This window comes from Trichoderma gamsii (assembly GCF_001481775.2).
Source record: "Trichoderma gamsii strain T6085 chromosome Unknown Scaffold_5.2, whole genome shotgun sequence".
Lineage (NCBI taxonomy): Eukaryota > Fungi > Ascomycota > Sordariomycetes > Hypocreales > Hypocreaceae > Trichoderma > Trichoderma gamsii.
Window position 1 is genome coordinate 352228 of NW_020171342.1, and position 16630 is coordinate 368857.

The 16630-nt window shown below is 46.9% G+C and overlaps 5 protein-coding genes across 5 annotated transcripts; 3 read left to right on the forward strand and 2 right to left on the reverse strand.

Annotated features, from left to right (window-relative positions):
* Positions 1–420: 420 nt before the first annotated feature.
* TGAM01_v202032 (hypothetical protein) lies at positions 421–1930 on the forward strand (the record flags this gene model as incomplete). The annotated part of the gene is made up of 2 exons (XM_018800263.1): positions 421–1381; positions 1440–1930. 2 exons carry the CDS (start codon positions 421–423, stop codon positions 1928–1930), a joined length of 1452 nt encoding a protein of 483 aa, XP_018666405.1.
* Positions 1931–1989: 59 nt separating this feature from the next.
* Positions 1990–3333, reverse strand: TGAM01_v202033 (calcineurin-like phosphoesterase; the record flags this gene model as incomplete). Its single annotated transcript, XM_018800264.1, has 3 exons — positions 1990–2665; positions 2725–2917; positions 2970–3333. The coding sequence occupies 3 exons, from the start codon at positions 3331–3333 to the stop codon at positions 1990–1992; spliced, it is 1233 nt and encodes a 410-aa protein (XP_018666406.1).
* Positions 3334–4238: 905 nt separating this feature from the next.
* On the reverse strand, positions 4239–5393 carry TGAM01_v202034 (hypothetical protein; the record flags this gene model as incomplete). Its single annotated transcript, XM_018800265.1, has 2 exons — positions 4239–4880; positions 4938–5393. 2 exons carry the CDS (start codon positions 5391–5393, stop codon positions 4239–4241), a joined length of 1098 nt encoding a protein of 365 aa, XP_018666407.1.
* A 1307-nt stretch (positions 5394–6700) lies between these two features.
* On the forward strand, positions 6701–11852 carry TGAM01_v202035 (hypothetical protein; the record flags this gene model as incomplete). The annotated part of the gene is made up of 4 exons (XM_018800266.2): positions 6701–7222; positions 7280–7913; positions 7980–8607; positions 8663–11852. 4 exons carry the CDS (start codon positions 6701–6703, stop codon positions 11850–11852), a joined length of 4974 nt encoding a protein of 1657 aa, XP_018666408.2.
* Positions 11853–14235: 2383 nt separating this feature from the next.
* Positions 14236–15584, forward strand: TGAM01_v202036 (NAD dependent epimerase/dehydratase; the record flags this gene model as incomplete). Its single annotated transcript, XM_018800267.1, has 6 exons — positions 14236–14253; positions 14307–14380; positions 14440–14555; positions 14623–14838; positions 14917–15063; positions 15118–15584. The coding sequence occupies 6 exons, from the start codon at positions 14236–14238 to the stop codon at positions 15582–15584; spliced, it is 1038 nt and encodes a 345-aa protein (XP_018666409.1).
* Between the last annotated feature and the right edge of the window lie 1046 nt (positions 15585–16630).

The following is a 16630-nucleotide window of genomic DNA, read 5'->3' on the forward strand; positions in this document are numbered from 1 at the left end:
AGGAAACTGGCAACTTTGTTATAAAGATTTACGCGATAGAGTATTATCCTATTCGGTCTGCGCGCCGTTAGGATGTAGGTCATTTGCACCAATTGAACTAATGCGACAATAGGGCATTGGCTCAAGCTCAGCAATTGTCTTGGTAAGGCGTTAGTGCTGACGTTGACACGCCACGAGAGAGCGAACCGTAGAAACACTAGCAATACTAGGCACATATAGACTAGATACACCTATTGCCGTAGAAAGTTAATATGGAAGGCGGCTGACTACGCATTCCAGGCGTCTGGATGGCGTTCTTGCTGAGGCTGTTATTATATAAACGGTGCAAGTTGCCGTTTTGACTTGAAGTTTGTTATACAATAAGCTTTTTTTAACATCTACAACTCCCTTAACATTTCTTTTTTCTAAACTGCCTCTATCATGGAGTTCAAAGTCACCGAGTTGCCGGACACTAACATCCCGGCATCGTCACTTACACGAGATGATATTGCAAAGGAAATCCCAGGTCTTTTGTCTCTTTACGATGAGTTTCCGCAAATCATCTACACTGCGTCAGACCCCTTATTTGAGACAATAAGCCCTTCATTTAACAGAGCCACCACCACCAGACCCCTAGCTGTGGTTCGCGCCCTGGAAGAATCTCATGTTCAAGCCACCATCAAAGCAGTTCAGGCCGCAGGCTTGCAATTCGCCATCCGCTCAGGAGGAGCAGAGCTGGAGGGACGAAATTTTCGCGGAATCGGAAGCGGAGTTATGATTGATACACGCAGCTTGTGTTCCATCAAGGTAGCGGAAGACAAGAGGTCTGCAGTTATTGGCGGCGGTACCATTGCAGGTGATCTTGCTCTTGCCCTTAACAGAGAGGGCGCCTTTACACCTGTAGGATGGCATCCGAGACTTGGATATGCCGGATGGTCAATGGCGGGCGGATACGGCATGTACGCCTCTTCTTACGGCCTTGGAGTTGATCACATTCTCGGTGCACGGATTGTTCTTGCCGACGGATCTGTAGCTGTAGCAGATGAGAACAACAACCAAGATCTGCTTTGGGCTCTTCGAGGTGCTGGAAATGGCATCTGGGGCGTTGTGACGCAATTTACCATCAAGACCTATCCAGCACCAAAGCTTTTGATTGGCAGTGTCAAGTTTGCAAAGAAGGATTGGCCAGCTGTGTTGGCCGAATGGGCTAAGAATATTGAGCCAAACCTTCCAGAGGAGCTTGCAGGCGACATCTACTTCCGAAACAATGTCTTGGAAACACCAGAAATGAACATTTTGTTTGCATGGTGCGCCAAGGAAGGCGACGACCTGAAAAATGGATGGGAACACTTTGAAAAGATCAAGAGTCTGCCTGGAGCAGATGTGGTCCGCATTGGAGAATGTGAGTCTTCTTCCCGCCAATGAATGATAATCGTGTTTACTAACCTTTGACACAACAGCGGACTTTGCGACCTTTCTCATGACTGAGTTGACTATCCAGCCTGGAGCCTTTGAGTGTCGTGGAGTCATAACAAAAGGCCTCACCGAGCGCGTGGCTTCAGTCTTGATGGACCAATGGAACGAAGACCCGATGTTGTTCATGGGCATCCCCAGCCATTTTGTCCATGGAAAGGCTGCGCAACCAAACCCCGGCTCGTGTTTCAATCTACGCTATCGCCACAGACTCTTCCCAACTTACGCCCATCACGTGGTGTTGACAAGGACAAAGGAGGGAGACGATATTGAGATTGGCGCAATTACGAAGACAGTGGACGCGATCAAGGCAACGGGAGATGCGTATGTGGGCGCTTCGTATGGAAATCTGATTAACAGCTCGAATACGGACTGGGAAGTCACTTATGGCAAAGAGAATTTAAAAAAGCTGAAGGAACTGAAGAAGAAGTACGATCCGAAGAATTTCTTTTCTAGGGGATATCCGGTTTTAGTGTAACTAGCGTTTTCTTCCCTTTGTTTCAGCTAGCTAAACTGTTTCAATACTCTTAATCGACATTAATTAGTGGTAGATGGAACTCCCTCATTGTCCAGGCTAGTATAAGTCAACTGAACAGCTGGATAGACATCGCTGCCATAAGTTGAATTTAGCGTCACAGCCCCAACAGTGCTTCCATCTTCAAGCCGCGTCCAAGTCTTGGTCGATTTGCCAAGATCCTTGATATCAACAAGAATCTGCCGAGACCCTCGTGTCCATGAGCCGTAGCCCCCATAGCCGGTGTGGCGACCGAAGCAGAAGACGAGACCATTGCCCGTCAGGTCCAAGAATGTGAGGGTTTCATTCCACTTGAAGCACCAGTCATCGCCATGATCATGGCCGCTAAAGACGCCCATGAGCTTCTCGGTTTCTAGCAGAGCCTTCATAAACGCTTTATCTTGGCCGGTATACTCGAAACTAGTAGTGGCGTTGTATAGTGGGGATTGAACTCCCTGCTGAGAAAGCGGATTGTCTGCATTAATTCCAGGCTCTTTGTGCCCGTCAACGCCATCGGTCTGCTGAAAGCCATACATGGCGCCGACGGGAATATGGACAAATGCGTACGAAGGCAGAGTCTTCTTATAGCGTTTGGCCAGCTGGACTCTTGTGGCTTCGAACCACTCTACAACGCTTTCGTCAACCCAGTTTGGTCGAGCAACGTCTGAGCCGTCTTTTTTCTCTTCTTGGTAGTAGTTACTTTAAGATTGGGTGAGTCAATTGCAACACATTTGAGAAGTCAAGATCCTGAGACTTACCCGCCTCGGCTGTCAAAGAACCAGAGGATCATGGCAGGAGTAGAGTCGCGTTTATCATTGGACATCACCTCCAAATAGTAATTAGAGACGCCGGCATTTTTATCTTTGACCATGTTCCCTGTCAAACTGTTCTTGTATGTCTTCTCTCTCGCGTATATGTTAGCAGAAGAGAGATTGTACGCTGAATCGTGGTCTACAATGGGTGAGCTACTGTCTGTGTTGATCTAATACGGGCAAATACGCACTGCCATATGTCGATGCCCAGGGAAGGCCGCGCGCCACCAAAGGAGAAACAATGTCGTCGACATAATCGGTTGAATTCTTCTTAAACGTATTCTCACCAGTGATGAAATCTCCATTGATGACCACAAGTTGGGGAGACTCTTTCTCCAGCACCGTCTTCATCACCCGCAGCGTATCCACGTCCTGCAGCGGGCCCCAGTCTGTGTTTTCCGCTTCTCCAAAATGCAAGTCATTGAAGACTGTCATTTGAAAAGTGCCTTTTGGGGTGAATCGTAATTGAGGCCACGCAGAATGCGCAGGAACAGCCGCAGCCGCGATCTGGCGGCCCATGAGCGCCGCTGACATGAGGCCGCTGAACGTGAACATGGTTGCGGATCAATGATGCAAGAGACTACTGCAGCAGGTCATTTTGAAGTTGTAGGCTCAGCTGTTATTTATCTTTGAAGCTATTCATTCTATATAGCTGTGCTCAGTAATAATTGTGCCGCATTCCCGGCGCCATCAAAAAGCTCCTGCATCTCAAGCGGCTGTCTTTTATTTCGCGATAATCGCCAATGCAGCGTTACATCCCACGTGTAAAAAATGTCCAATCGGCAGCACTTGGCTTTCTTCCGTCTAAACAAGGCTCATACAAGAAAGCCGGCTGAAACGGCAAGCAAGTCGGCGTTGTGGGGGACGTCATACCATACTGCAGCTGTTAACTAAGTTCCCACGTGGGCGCTGTCAGAATGTAGAGCCAGCCACTGAAGTTTAGAGCAGGGTGGGTTTAAGGCTTGGGGTCGAGATCAGTAGAAGGCGTTGCGGGAGCTACCTTGATTTGGAATTCAACTTGCCAATTCAGTGGCGTGGCGAAAACTGTAAGATATGTAATTACAGAGTATGTGGCACGGCATAGAAAAGTTTTAATGAAGACGGTCTTCCAGCAGAACCGCTGTGTAAATAGTTGCTGTTTCGTCCTGATGTCGCTTACTCAATTCTTCTCTCTCATCAACTCACCCTAGCTGCCAAAAGACAATGAAAACACTGCTGTTGTAGCCAGTTTCGATCGCCACAATTACTAAGGATTATGATTCGCAGCTCTTTTTAATAAGCGGAGTTCTCAAGCTTTTGTCATTCGTAAAGCGAGATCTAACCACAGAAAAAGCGCCAAGAGGCCAAAGAACGCAAACCAAAAACTACAGTGAGAAACACGCCTCAATTTCCAATTTACTTGTGCGAGAATCCGCCACATGGAATATCAGGCATCAATTTGATATAGTCTATCGAGTCCTTTAGCACGACGCATATGTCTCATTCAAATGAAGAATCGTCTTCTTCGCCTTGTCTGCATTCTTCCATCTCAACGAAGTAACGCTGTTCGGCCTCTCCACGGTTTCCACCTCGACGCCAGCCCGCTTCGAAACGATGTCCATTGCTTTGATCAGTTCAGGACTTGGTTCCCAGGCGGCAACTTTAGGAAACTTCCACTTGCGGGCTTCCTCTAAAACATCTAACAGCAAAGCAGCCAGTACTTCGGGGGAGCCCTGGCCGACAACTCTATCGATTGCCAAATGCTTGAATCCGTAATGCCAGTATATCCAGGTGTCGGCAGATTCACAGATGGCGCCGTGAGGATACGGCGCTTCGCCACCACGCAGCTTGTCGTTGAGGAAATCGCCCCAAATGTGCAGCCAGCTAACCATTTCCGCCGATGGAATAACGGCGACATGCACTTCATTAGCTCCAACAGCCAGTTTGTCAAAGTTCTGCTTCAACTCCGCCACGTCGCGCTCGCACAGAGCCGGAATCTCCTTGTCGGTCAGAAGACGAGTGCTGGGAAGGCCTTCGCGGTCCACTGGCTGGAATTCGCCGGAAGGATGCGTGATATTCGATATCATTGAGGGTATCTTGTCCCAGCCTTGGCTGACATAGAACTATACAAGCCCTTGGTAAGAAGCAGTTTAACTTGAGATTTTCATCGCATCACTTACATCGCCAACGCTGGTGTACAACATGCTCGCTGCCGCATCAGCTGGGCCATCCAGCCATTCTGCAACATGTTTGATGAGCAGCGACGCAAGTCCCAGCCGTCTGTAATCCGGATGGGTACCGACATAGCCGATGCAGTAACCGGTCTCTTCACGCACAGACTCGCCGTCCCGGACGAGGAATTGCCGGCGTACCGTTTTGGTAACTGCGAGCAAAGTTGTCGGGTCGTCTGCCAGATAAATGCACCAGAAACGGGTGCCTTGATTGAGAGTCAGCGGATGCTGCGCAAGATACTCTTCTTGAGCCAAGAAAGCCGAGCCCGGGAAAGAGGGCGCGAAAGCAGCGGTGACGATTCCACACCACGGCAAGATTTGCTCGGGAGCTGCTTCTCCCAAGACAACATTCAGAGGGCCATCTGGTCCTTTGATGGTAGCGGTGGCCGGTAAAGATTGTGTCATTGTTGCGCTTCTCTTTCACTTGATCGTTATGGAAAATGTGAAGCTAGTTGTATCATTAGAAGTTGCTGTACACTGTTTAAATCTATTAGCGGCATTTATTAATGTTGTGGACCTGGGACTTGTACCCCCAAGTCAAACACACTATTAGGCAACAGCGAATGAAACTAAAAAGGATTCGTAAGAGGGTTACGAATCCAACAACTCTTTACTATGTTGCATGTGATTCAGTTGCGAAATGGTTACCGATTTGCAAAGGCACTTCACCTGCAGTTTATCAAATACTTGCCGCGACGGCGCGGCTCATCTTTTTAGCAGCCCATTGGCTGTAAAGCAAGAAGAGAGTTGACCCAAGATTCAAACTTTAAAGATCTGGCTCCTAGAGCCGCTAAAATCGTCAAGTACATACGATTTGGGGGCTTATAGACTACCTAGGTAGGTAGTCTATAAGCCCCCAAATCGTCTTTGTTCTCCATGTTTTGCAACTACGGCACGCAGAAACGGGGCCTTGAAAATCCTAGAGATATTGTACAAGACCCCAAGTTCTTGTTACCAGCAGCATCGGAGCCCCAAAACGGGCTGGGGAAAAGGCCCAGGATGTTGTCCCCCGCAAAATAGCCTGGGCTCGTCGCAAATGATGCAGGCAACAGCAACGCGAAATTCAAGACATTGAATGTCAGTAGGCACGTGTATCAAGGGCGTCTAAGCGCTGAGTCGCTGTAATTGTAAGCTTGTATTCCATCTTGATTTTTTTTCGCTGTAATAAATAGCTGGCTGTCCAAACAATCTACGAAGAATGATAGATTGGAAATGCATATCAATCAAATTTTTTTTTTGGATATAATTGATCCAGCTGTATTTCACTTATTTAATACCAACAGAGCTACAAGTTACAAAATCTGAGTATGCGCGCGCATGGAGAAAAAAAAATCTTTTAATCGATGCTGCATATCGCCATATGTGGGCGAAATAATTGTTCAACGAGGCACAGGCTTGACTGATGCAGAGCCGAAATCATGTGCAACGTTATTGAATAAAAAAGTCCATGCGTTTCTATTGGATACTACTCGTGCATACATCATCTCTGTAAACTCTGGGCCGTCTTCCCGATTGGCTACTTTATGCGAAATATCACCCAATAACCATTGCAGGTGTCTTCACTATTCAATTAATATGCCTAAGCAAATAATGATATGGTTTATGGTTAGGCATCATCAGAGCCTTACGGCATGCTTTTTCCCCTCTTTCTTTTCACATCATAGTCGGAATTTGAATACCACCGAAAAAATATTTTCATACTAACCGCTACAATGAGAAGATTACGGGAACGTTTTCGATCTAAAAGTAAAACGGGCGTACCTGACACAAGGAATACCCAACAAAGCCAAAAACTCCACAAGGGAACAGACACGAACGAGCCTCTCGCTGGAAGTGACAAGTCAAATGAAGGCACCGAGAGATCAAGCACTCCCCTCATAACAGAGCATACACCAATTCGTGAGCTTTGGGCATTAGCCTACGAAAAATTACGAGACGAAGATGGCGAACTCTTCAAGAATTACGAAACTGAGCTCAAAAAAAGCGTCCCCTGGAGCCTTGCGCAAATGATTCCCATTAAAGCCAATAAGAGAGACGCGATGGAGGCTATCCTCAGGATCAAGATGGACGAGATCAATACAAATGCGTCAAGCCCTGAGTTTAAGGCTAAGGCGGGCGAAATCATTCAGCTCTTTGTGAAAGTCGTGGGTTCAGCCAACGACTATATCAGCAACGCTGCAAGTGCCAACCCATACACTTCGATAGCTTGGACTGGTGTCAGCCTTATTTTGCCAGTGAGTCAAGACCAAAACATATAGGTAGTTGACTGGCTTATGCTTACTCCACTTTAGCTTTTACTGAATCCTTCAGAGCAGAGAGAAGCTCTAGCGAAAGGGCTCGATTATATCGCATCCCTTATCGCTTTGAGTCGAATGCGAGAAGAACTCTATGTTGATTGTTATGAGTCAGGTACCGGTGGACATGAAAGTTTTCGACAATCTCATAACCAGTACAAAGCCGCCTTAGAGAAGCTTTACAGACATATTTTGAGATTCCAGGTCACAGTCTATTGCTACTATACTAATGTATCTGCTCTCCGCTTCGCTCAAGACTCTATTAAGTGGCATTCCTGGGAGCAGTTGGTGAATGAACTTCGTGATCAAGAGAGTAACTTCACCGCTATTGAAGAGAAATGGCGCGATATACAGCGTCGTGAAGAACACTTGGCCGTCAAAAATCGGCAGCAGACGACTAACAACACTTTATCTGCTCAGCTTTCTGTATCACAAAAGGCGTTTGACAGCGCAACGGAAAAAGAATACGAGGAACTATTGCATTGGCTTTGTGATGTTGATCACTCTGCTATGCACAATGCCGCTCGCGACAGGCATGAGACGGGCACGAATGAATGGTTGATAAGTGATAGCGAGGAGTTCAAGGCTTGGGAGACGGGAGACAGGTCATTGTTATGGCTCCACGGTAAAGGTATGATGGGATTTTCGTCACAACTGATTTATCTACCTGAAATTCTCACTAATTACCTATCTATAGCCGGCTCAGGAAAGTCAATCCTAACCTCGTCCGTCATCAAATACTTGCGAGATCAATACGCTTCAAATTCATCACTCTCGACTGCGCTTGCATACTTCTACTTCAGCTTTAGTGATCCCCAAAAGCAAAGAGTAGATGTAATGCTTGCGTCTCTTATCAAACAGATTTGTTCTTACTTTTCTGGAGAGCTTTTATTTCGCGAGGCTTTCCGTGGGCATAAGAAAAGAGGAGAGCGCCCAGATACTCAAACCCTCGAGAAGATGCTAGTGACGTCTGCATCGAGTTTCTCGAATGTTTACGTTGTTATCGATGCTCTAGATGAGTGTCCTTTGCTCAACGACCAACGAGAAAAACTACTGAAAAGCTTGGGGCGTATTGTTATTGACGCCCCTAAAAATGTTCATATATTTTTAACCAGTCGCAAAGAGCAAGATATTGATAAGAGGCTACGTGCTTTCCTATCTCCACCGTCGCGGATTGAAATTGATCTGCTAGCCCACCAGGAGACACTTAATCGCGATATCCACCATTATATCGACCTAAAGTTAGCGACTGACGCTTTTCATTCTTGGCCAGAGAGTGTAAAAGAAGAGGTGAAGCAATCACTCGTGGAGAAAGCAGATTGCATGTAAGTGTTTATTCGTTCAGTGGTTTATCAATGAAGGTATTAACAGTATGCAAAGGTTTCAATACGTTCGTTTTCAATTTGAAGGTCTTCAAAAGCTTACGGCTACGCCCCAGATACGCAAGGCTCTTCGAGAGCTTCCTATTGGACTTGATGCAACTTACGACAGGATTCTGCAATCCATTGATTCTGATTTCCAATGCCAGGTTCTAGGCTCTCTAAAATGGCTCGCCTTTTCAAAGAGGACCTTGAGCATTGGAGAGCTCTCTGAGGTTTTTACTCTTTATACTATGAATTCAAACGATGGTATATTTGACGAGGCAGAACGCCCTTTCTCTTGTACGGATATTCTCAAGTATTTCTCCGGCCTGATAATCGTTAATGGAAGCAGCTGGCGAGTTAGTGGCGATTCAAGAACAGTTCGGCTAGTACACTTTTCTTTGAAGGAGTACTTGACTTCCTCAAGGGTATTAGAAGGCCCTACCTCGGTGTTCTCGTTCAAAGAGGTTGATAGCCATCTGTCTATTGTCCGTGTGTGCCTCATCTACCTTGGACACATCAGTTCTCAATATGCGAAAGGCGTGGACCTCAAATTCTCAGGTCACTCATATCACTTGGCGAACTACCTATGCGACTACTGGCTGGTCCATCTCGAGGAGATTCTATGTGAATCAGCCGATATTGGACAGGAAGCGTTACCTCTGCTCGCTGCTAATAGCCAAAGCTTGGTCACTATACTCCACATTGGTAGAGATCTCCCTCGGAGAAGTCACCCTGATCTACTGTTGAGACCTTATTGCTACACTGCGTTTCTCGGCCTCTGCCGGCTGACAGAATTTCTAATATCTGAATGTGTTAATAAGTATATTACTTCATATGACTTGGGCAGAGCCCTTTCAATCGCCGCCTATCAAGGAAATACAGACATCATGCGGTTGCTTCTCAAAGCAGGTGCGGATGTCAACGTCTGTGGGACGCAAGGCACGAGCCTAAGAACCGCTATGAGACGAGGGGATCTTATTGCTCTAGACCTTCTTGAGACACACGGAGCCATTATAAGCAGTCTTCCGATTACCGAATGTATATACGAATACCCGGATGAAGAAGTCGTAGAGTATCTCCTTGATAAAGGTGCTGATATCAATATGCAAAATAAGCGCAATGAGACAGCCGTTCACGTGGGATTTTCTAGAGGTGACGAAAGAATTTTCAAGCTCTTGCTAGAAAGAGGTGCCGATGTGAACGCTGGAATACACGAGCATTTAGGCACGCCACTTCAGAGAGCGTGTTGGATTACGAAAGACTACACGACTCGATTCGTTAAAATGCTATTAGACAGAGGCGCAGATCCAAACAATCGGGGTGGGAGATTTGGCACAGCACTTCAAGCGGCATGCGCCATTATCTCGACTAATGGCAGTCCTGAGGACCCCTATTTTAGTCGTGACCTCCGTCACGGCAGGCTGAAAGGTCGTTATAGCTACGGCACGTCCATAATATCGCAGAAGATACGGCTTCTCATTGATCACGGCGCCGACGTGAACATTCAAGGAGGGGAGTACGGAACAGCACTCCATGCACTAGCAGGGTCGACAGAACCCGAAACGGGCCAATTGATAGAGCTTCTCTTGAACAATGGCGCCAAGGTCAACCAACTAAGTGACTGGGGAACGGCATTGCATGTTGCCTGCCATGAGGGCATGATAGAGACAGTTCATTTGCTGCTCAACCGTGATGCTGATGTGAATGCAGTAGGCGGCAAATTCGGCACGCCACTACAAGCTGCTGTAACTTCTATCAAGGACTGGAGATGGGGAATAGGGGATGACTTTGCCCGTGAAAAGGAGCTCAGATTGGAGATCGTAGAGCTGCTCTTAGAGAGAGGCGCTGAGATCAACCAAAAGGGGGGAAAGTACGGAATTGCGCTCCAGGCTGCCTACGCCAACGAACATGTCGACGCGGAGCTGATCCGCTTGCTGCTCGACCACGGGGCAGACATTACCGCAGAAGGCGGGCACCATGAAAGCGTGCTTGCTGCCGCTTGCAGCAACCCTCGGATTGACCTCGAGAGTGTGCAAATGCTGCTGGACCGCGGCGCTGATGTCAATGCAAAAGGGGGCGCGGACGGAACCGCACTCATAGTTGCCTGCAAACGTGAAAATCTTGAACTGATGCAAGTGCTGGTTGGCCATGGCGCTGATGTGAATGCAAAAGGCCCACGGGGCCAGACCGCTCTCATAACAGCTTTTTACCAAGAAGCCAACGAATTTACCTCATCGGTGGCGAAATTACTACTCGAAAAGGGCGCTGACGTAAATGCGGAAGATGAAGAAGGTCAAACGCCTCTTACACTTTCTTGCCTCCATGAGGGGAGACTTGAGTTGGTGGAATTACTGCTCAAAGAGGGCGCTGATGTAAATGCGGAACAAAGAGATGGTCGAACGCCTCTCACGATTGCTTGCAGGTATAACAGAGGCTCTGAATTGGTGAAACTACTGCTTGAGCATGGCGCAAATGTTTTCCATCAAGACTGTGCTGCCTGGCATGAGGTTGCCCAGCGCTGGGCACCTACATGGAAAGACAAACTTGCTAAACTGGAGCTTTTCCATAACTACCACATCGATGTCAACCATGTGCATAAAGAGCATGGTACCGTGTTGAACACTTTGGTTAAAAAAAGGTATCATGACTCTACAAGGGGATTGAATCCTCTCATCCGCTGGCTACTCGACCACGGCGCTGATATCAATATCCTGGGCGGAGACTTTGGCTTTCCGCTCCAAGCGGCATGCACACTCACTGGTATGGCACACGATATCATTGGTATGGGTATGACATACAACATCAATTCCATCTCTGCCAATACGAAATTGCTGCTTGAACAATGCCCCGATATCGATGTCAATGCCCAAGGCGGAAGATTCGGCTCGGCACTCCAGGCAGCCGCATTTTCGGGCCAGGCTGAATCAGTCAAGTTACTGCTTGAGAAAAATGCCAATGTCAACGCAGCAGGCGGCAAGTATGGAAGTGCTTTGAATGCTGCTATTGTTAGCGGCCATTGGAATATTGTTGAGATTCTACTACAAGCGGGGGCCACACCTGATTGTTATGTTCAACAACAACCTGATGAAGAATTGCTTGAAAATATTCGAAAGGAAGAGTACGTTGCTTATCTGGACACGAAAGGCGCTGCTGATAGATATATGAAGTTCTGGGAGGTTCAGAGCAAATCTAGATTGAAGAATTAGGTCGGTGGCTAGGCTGAACTCACGCAGCTTTTTCCTATCTGCTTTACCAGACACCAAAGAAGGCCCTGGGATAATGATAAGCAGGTTCTGGCTATTGCATGCAACGATATAGGCTGCCTTGTGAAGGAGGTCCCCGAGAAATGATGAAAATGATCTCCTCGACATCCAGGTTAAGGGATTGGACTCGACGGAAGCAAAAAGAAATGCTCTCCGTGAGCTTCAGTCCCTATCCAAGATAGCTGTTGTAGCTGGTACTGGTGTGACAGGCTGTGAGGTTGCCGGCGAGCTGCGGTACCCTTATGATTTGGGCCGAATTTCCAACAATCAGCAAAATCAGCAAAACCGACTGAGTGCCTTCCTCGGTTAGTGGCCTCCCACTGGCATCAATGTCTTATTATAAATGTTACTACAACCTATATACAGCGCTAGGCCATATGCTGCAAATGGATACCTACCTATGCAATTCAATAAAGCTAGCGGGCACTACTAGTAGTCCCAGAAAGGCAACATTGCACTAATACGGAATTTGTACTCCTCGTTACATTGTATTACTAGCCCCGACAACTTCTTGTATAGCGTCCGCTGGCGCCACCGGGGCTATCCCGATGTGAGGATTGTAACGCGGCTTTCTGCGCGCCTTGCCGATGTCTTGTATAACATAACGCGGATTTTCCGTCTTGTAACCATATTTTAACAGGGTCTCTCAGTGTAACTAGTGTAACTAACAAAGAAACTTTGGTGGAGGCGTCCATTATCTGTACGCGCCTAAGTAAAGCGGGTTTTAACAGTAAGCTCAGCCCAAAAGGGTGCGTAAGAAGATTTTAGACGTAGCAGATCAGAGCTGGGGATTAATAATATAGAACGGAATATAAAGAAGACTACTTGTCGATTGTGGAAAAAAGGTAGCTGTATTCATGTACGAATAGTCAGTTGGTCTAATAGCGGTAATATAATCAACTAGGGCAACCCTGCTGTCGCTTGCTATTTGCGGGGACCACTGGAGCATTTTATTCCTTCTATTCATCAGCCTCTCTTAAAGCAGGTACTAAGTACATGTAGGATTCCAGAGAACTCTGTAGTGGTGACATCTCAGTGTGTATAGACCTAGACAAAAGAACTCCCAACTGCAAGGACTTATGTCTGATTTGGCATACGGTCCCTTCTGCATGCGTATGTGGCGCAAGACCCCTTAACACCCAAGGCATAGCAGTACATCAAACGCAATGAAATTATTGATGACGTTGCAAAGGTAATCCTCTTTATGGCTGGCGCTGGGGCTAGCTTCGTGTCCAGGCAAGTCATTGGCGTGGATGGTGGTCTGAGCTATGTGTAAGGTGTTGTCTTCTGGGTCCAGGCCATGGTATGCATTTACCAAAGATGACACAAGAGTTTTTACTACATAGTAGAATTCAAGGATCAGAGGTATGTACATTTGAGTTTGCGGGTCATACGGGGTCTATGATTTCAGACTTTGTCCTGAAGGCCACTTCGTCCATAGTTCTTGCCATATCTCTGCTCGCTCTTCTCCAATTGAAAACTGGTGTCTTTACGACAGCCATATGATTGCCAGAGACAGGTGTTTATTGCTATCCGAAAGTGTTTCCAACTGACTGTTCCAGACGCTACAGGTGCGCTTTACTCAATGATGAAGGTAGCCCGTTCTCGCTGACATCGATCGTTTGATTCACGTCATATCGGAGCGAGATAGCCTAAAAGCGTAACTTGTGCAACCAAGAGACCCAATTCTTTTGTCCGACTCCTGAGGAGAATGTATACAGAGGCCTTGGCTGTTTTTTTTTTTACAAGTCGAAGGGATGCTCTCAGGTAATCACAAGTAGGTATTTAACCAGTATTGTCCAAGAGCAACAATGATCCTGCACCCCCAGGGGTATCTATTTCCATATCCTGCATGTCCTGAGTTTAACTGATGGCAATGTTTCGCCTTATAAACACTAGTACAGAAGAAGCTGCCGGTCAATGACCTCGTATTGTTGAACGATTCGTTATCTACCGTTTAGGGGGCCAGCCTCTTACATTACCTCCAGTAGGCAGACTAATGGGGGTGTGGTAAGACAAAGAAACGAGTGCTTACCAAGCCTCTTTGGTTGAGTCTACACACTTTCCGACCCGCACTTGTTTAGAATCATAATATCCACTCGGGGAGTGTACTGTAGCCTACGTCTTTATTAATCAATGATTAATCCCCGACATTGAGTACTAGCCCAAGTGCTTATATAGTACTGTCATAGCAACGGCTTGAATATAAAAGCGAGCAAGAGGTAACTATTTCCTTAGGAGTACTGCCGAGTCTAGTTGTCCCTAGAGCAGACCATATCTCACCTAGCTTTTACATACTCTTTAACTCCAGTCGGCGCATATTATCATGAAGGGCCTTGTGTTGGTATGTTTTTTGTGCTTCTCTTGGCAACGCTAGGCATCTGATTGTCCTGACAGGTTACTGGTGGTACCGGCTTCGTGGGGTCGCACATCATCCAGCATGCCCTTGCTGCTGGCTATCCCGTTCGAGCGTCCGTACATCATTCTCTATATTCATATACATTCTCTGATGCGCTAACTGTCCGTCTAGCGTGACTCGTCCAGGTAAGGCTTCGGCTATATACGCTATGAATCCTAATGCGTCAGGCTTGGAGGCTGTTGAGGTGACCGACCTGGCGGACGGCGACTTCACCGACGCTTTGAAGGGTAAGTTGACGGTCATCGTAATACACACACGACAATTCTGGTCGTGCTAACAGAGATGGGATATTAGGAGTCGAAGCTGTTATTCATTGCGCCGCCCCAAGCTTTGCGGACCCGACCACACCATCTATGGTAGTGTGGAGGGGTGCGTATGATGGCACCGTTAATCTTATCGAGCAGTCCTTGAAAGCGGGAATCAAGAAATTTATCTATACTGGGACATTTATGAATCTATTTGGAGATAACGGCAAATCCGCTTTTGGTTCTGAGTCCGTTGGACCCAACGGTGAGTCTTGAATTGTGCTTGGCTTCCCCAGTTTTCCATCCAAGACACAACTATATAGCAGAGGCTTACCAGAGATAGATTGGAACATGATCAAACAAGAACAAGTTCACATGAAGGACGACAATCCTGCCGGTCCCGTTGCTGCGTATCTCGGCGCCAAAGTGATTGCTGAGCGCAAGATGTGGGAATTTGCTGAGGCCAACCCTCAGGTGGATTTTACCTCAGGTATGCTATTCTCCCCGTACTCGCGCACCCATGCTAAGAGGCTTACACCGATAGTGATCCCGAGCGGCATCTACGGCCCTTTTGCTGATAATTTCCCGAGGCCGAGCAACGTCCCCGGATTGAGTAGCAATCAGTTCATCTACATGCTTCTCCACGGTGGCCCTGAGGGCCCCAATACGTACCCCCCCATCTTCGTGGGGCATACGGTTGATGTGCGCGATGTTGCGAAAGTCCATATCCTGGCCCTCAGCGCGGACCCGCTTCCTAATAAGCAGCAAAAGCGTTTTCTCTTATCCGAGGGAGTCCACACATGGCCTGAGGTGGCCGATATGGTACGCAAGAGGAGACCTGAGCTCGCGTCGCGTATGCCGAAGGACGATGCTACCCCTCCGGTACAGACGAATGCGCCGCTGGACACGTCCCTGGTTAAAAAGGTTCTTGGCTTTGAGTATCGCCCGTGGGAAGAGATGTTCCTTACTGGTCTTGACGAATGTCTTAAATGGGACGCCAGCAGTATTTAACAAACTATACATTAGATAGTTAGTAATACAAGGGATTCCCAAAGGATAAGCCTAAAGTATAGTTCTAGGTTTATATTAGCGGATGATCTAGGAGATTATAATAGTCTATTACACTACCGCTGATATTTCTACTATGTATAAGATCATGCCACCTAATTACTATGCAAGGAGGGCTATCAATTGTTCTACCTTGCTGTATTACAGGTTTTTACGTTACTTTCAATATCCGAGATAGACGCAATACCCAACATTCTAAGCACATTGTAACGATAAAAGTTAAAATTGACATTGAAGGCGACATCCTGTTACAACTTTCTTAAAAGACCGCTGATGACCAGTCTCAAGAAGATAGCCCAGGAAAACAGGTGCTAGCTGTGCCATTGAGAATTCCATGTTTGATCTCTCTCGTCTTTAACGCAGTGCTGAGAAGTAGCTTTGAAGAAGCCGTCAACTTAATAGATCATAAGGCATCTGCGACGCCCTATTGTTTAGATCTGCCAGAAGACGATGCCAAAGCAATGACTGTTTCTTGCAAAATTATCCATTTTAGTAGTAATGATTTCACAGAAACACCTGCTGCGGCCTTCTTAGAGAAACTGGCATATATATATGACAAGTACCAGTATACTAGTCCTATAAAATACTGCGGGGCTGTTTAAATAAGGAACTGGTTCAGAATCATAATGAGAAATTAACCACATTGACGGCCTTTGTCAAGTTCTGCTTTTCGCATATAGTCTGGATCTTCTAAATGAGTTTACTGAGGCCGTGTAGAGACTCTTTCTTTATTATAAAGGCCCGTTCACCGGGGCATATACCTAAGTGAGGAAACTGAGGGACCATCCCCTTTTGCTAGGCTGCATCGTTGGTATGTATAATCCGCTTCTTAATATGTGCTTTCAATTAAATTAATATAGAAGAACTGGATGCGACTAGATCTACCCACTGCAAGGGTTTCCAAGCCCTGATGTGCCCTCTATACCAGGATTGGCATACGTTGACGGTACTATACTATAAGGCAGCTAAGGCGATAGGATCCTACCTTG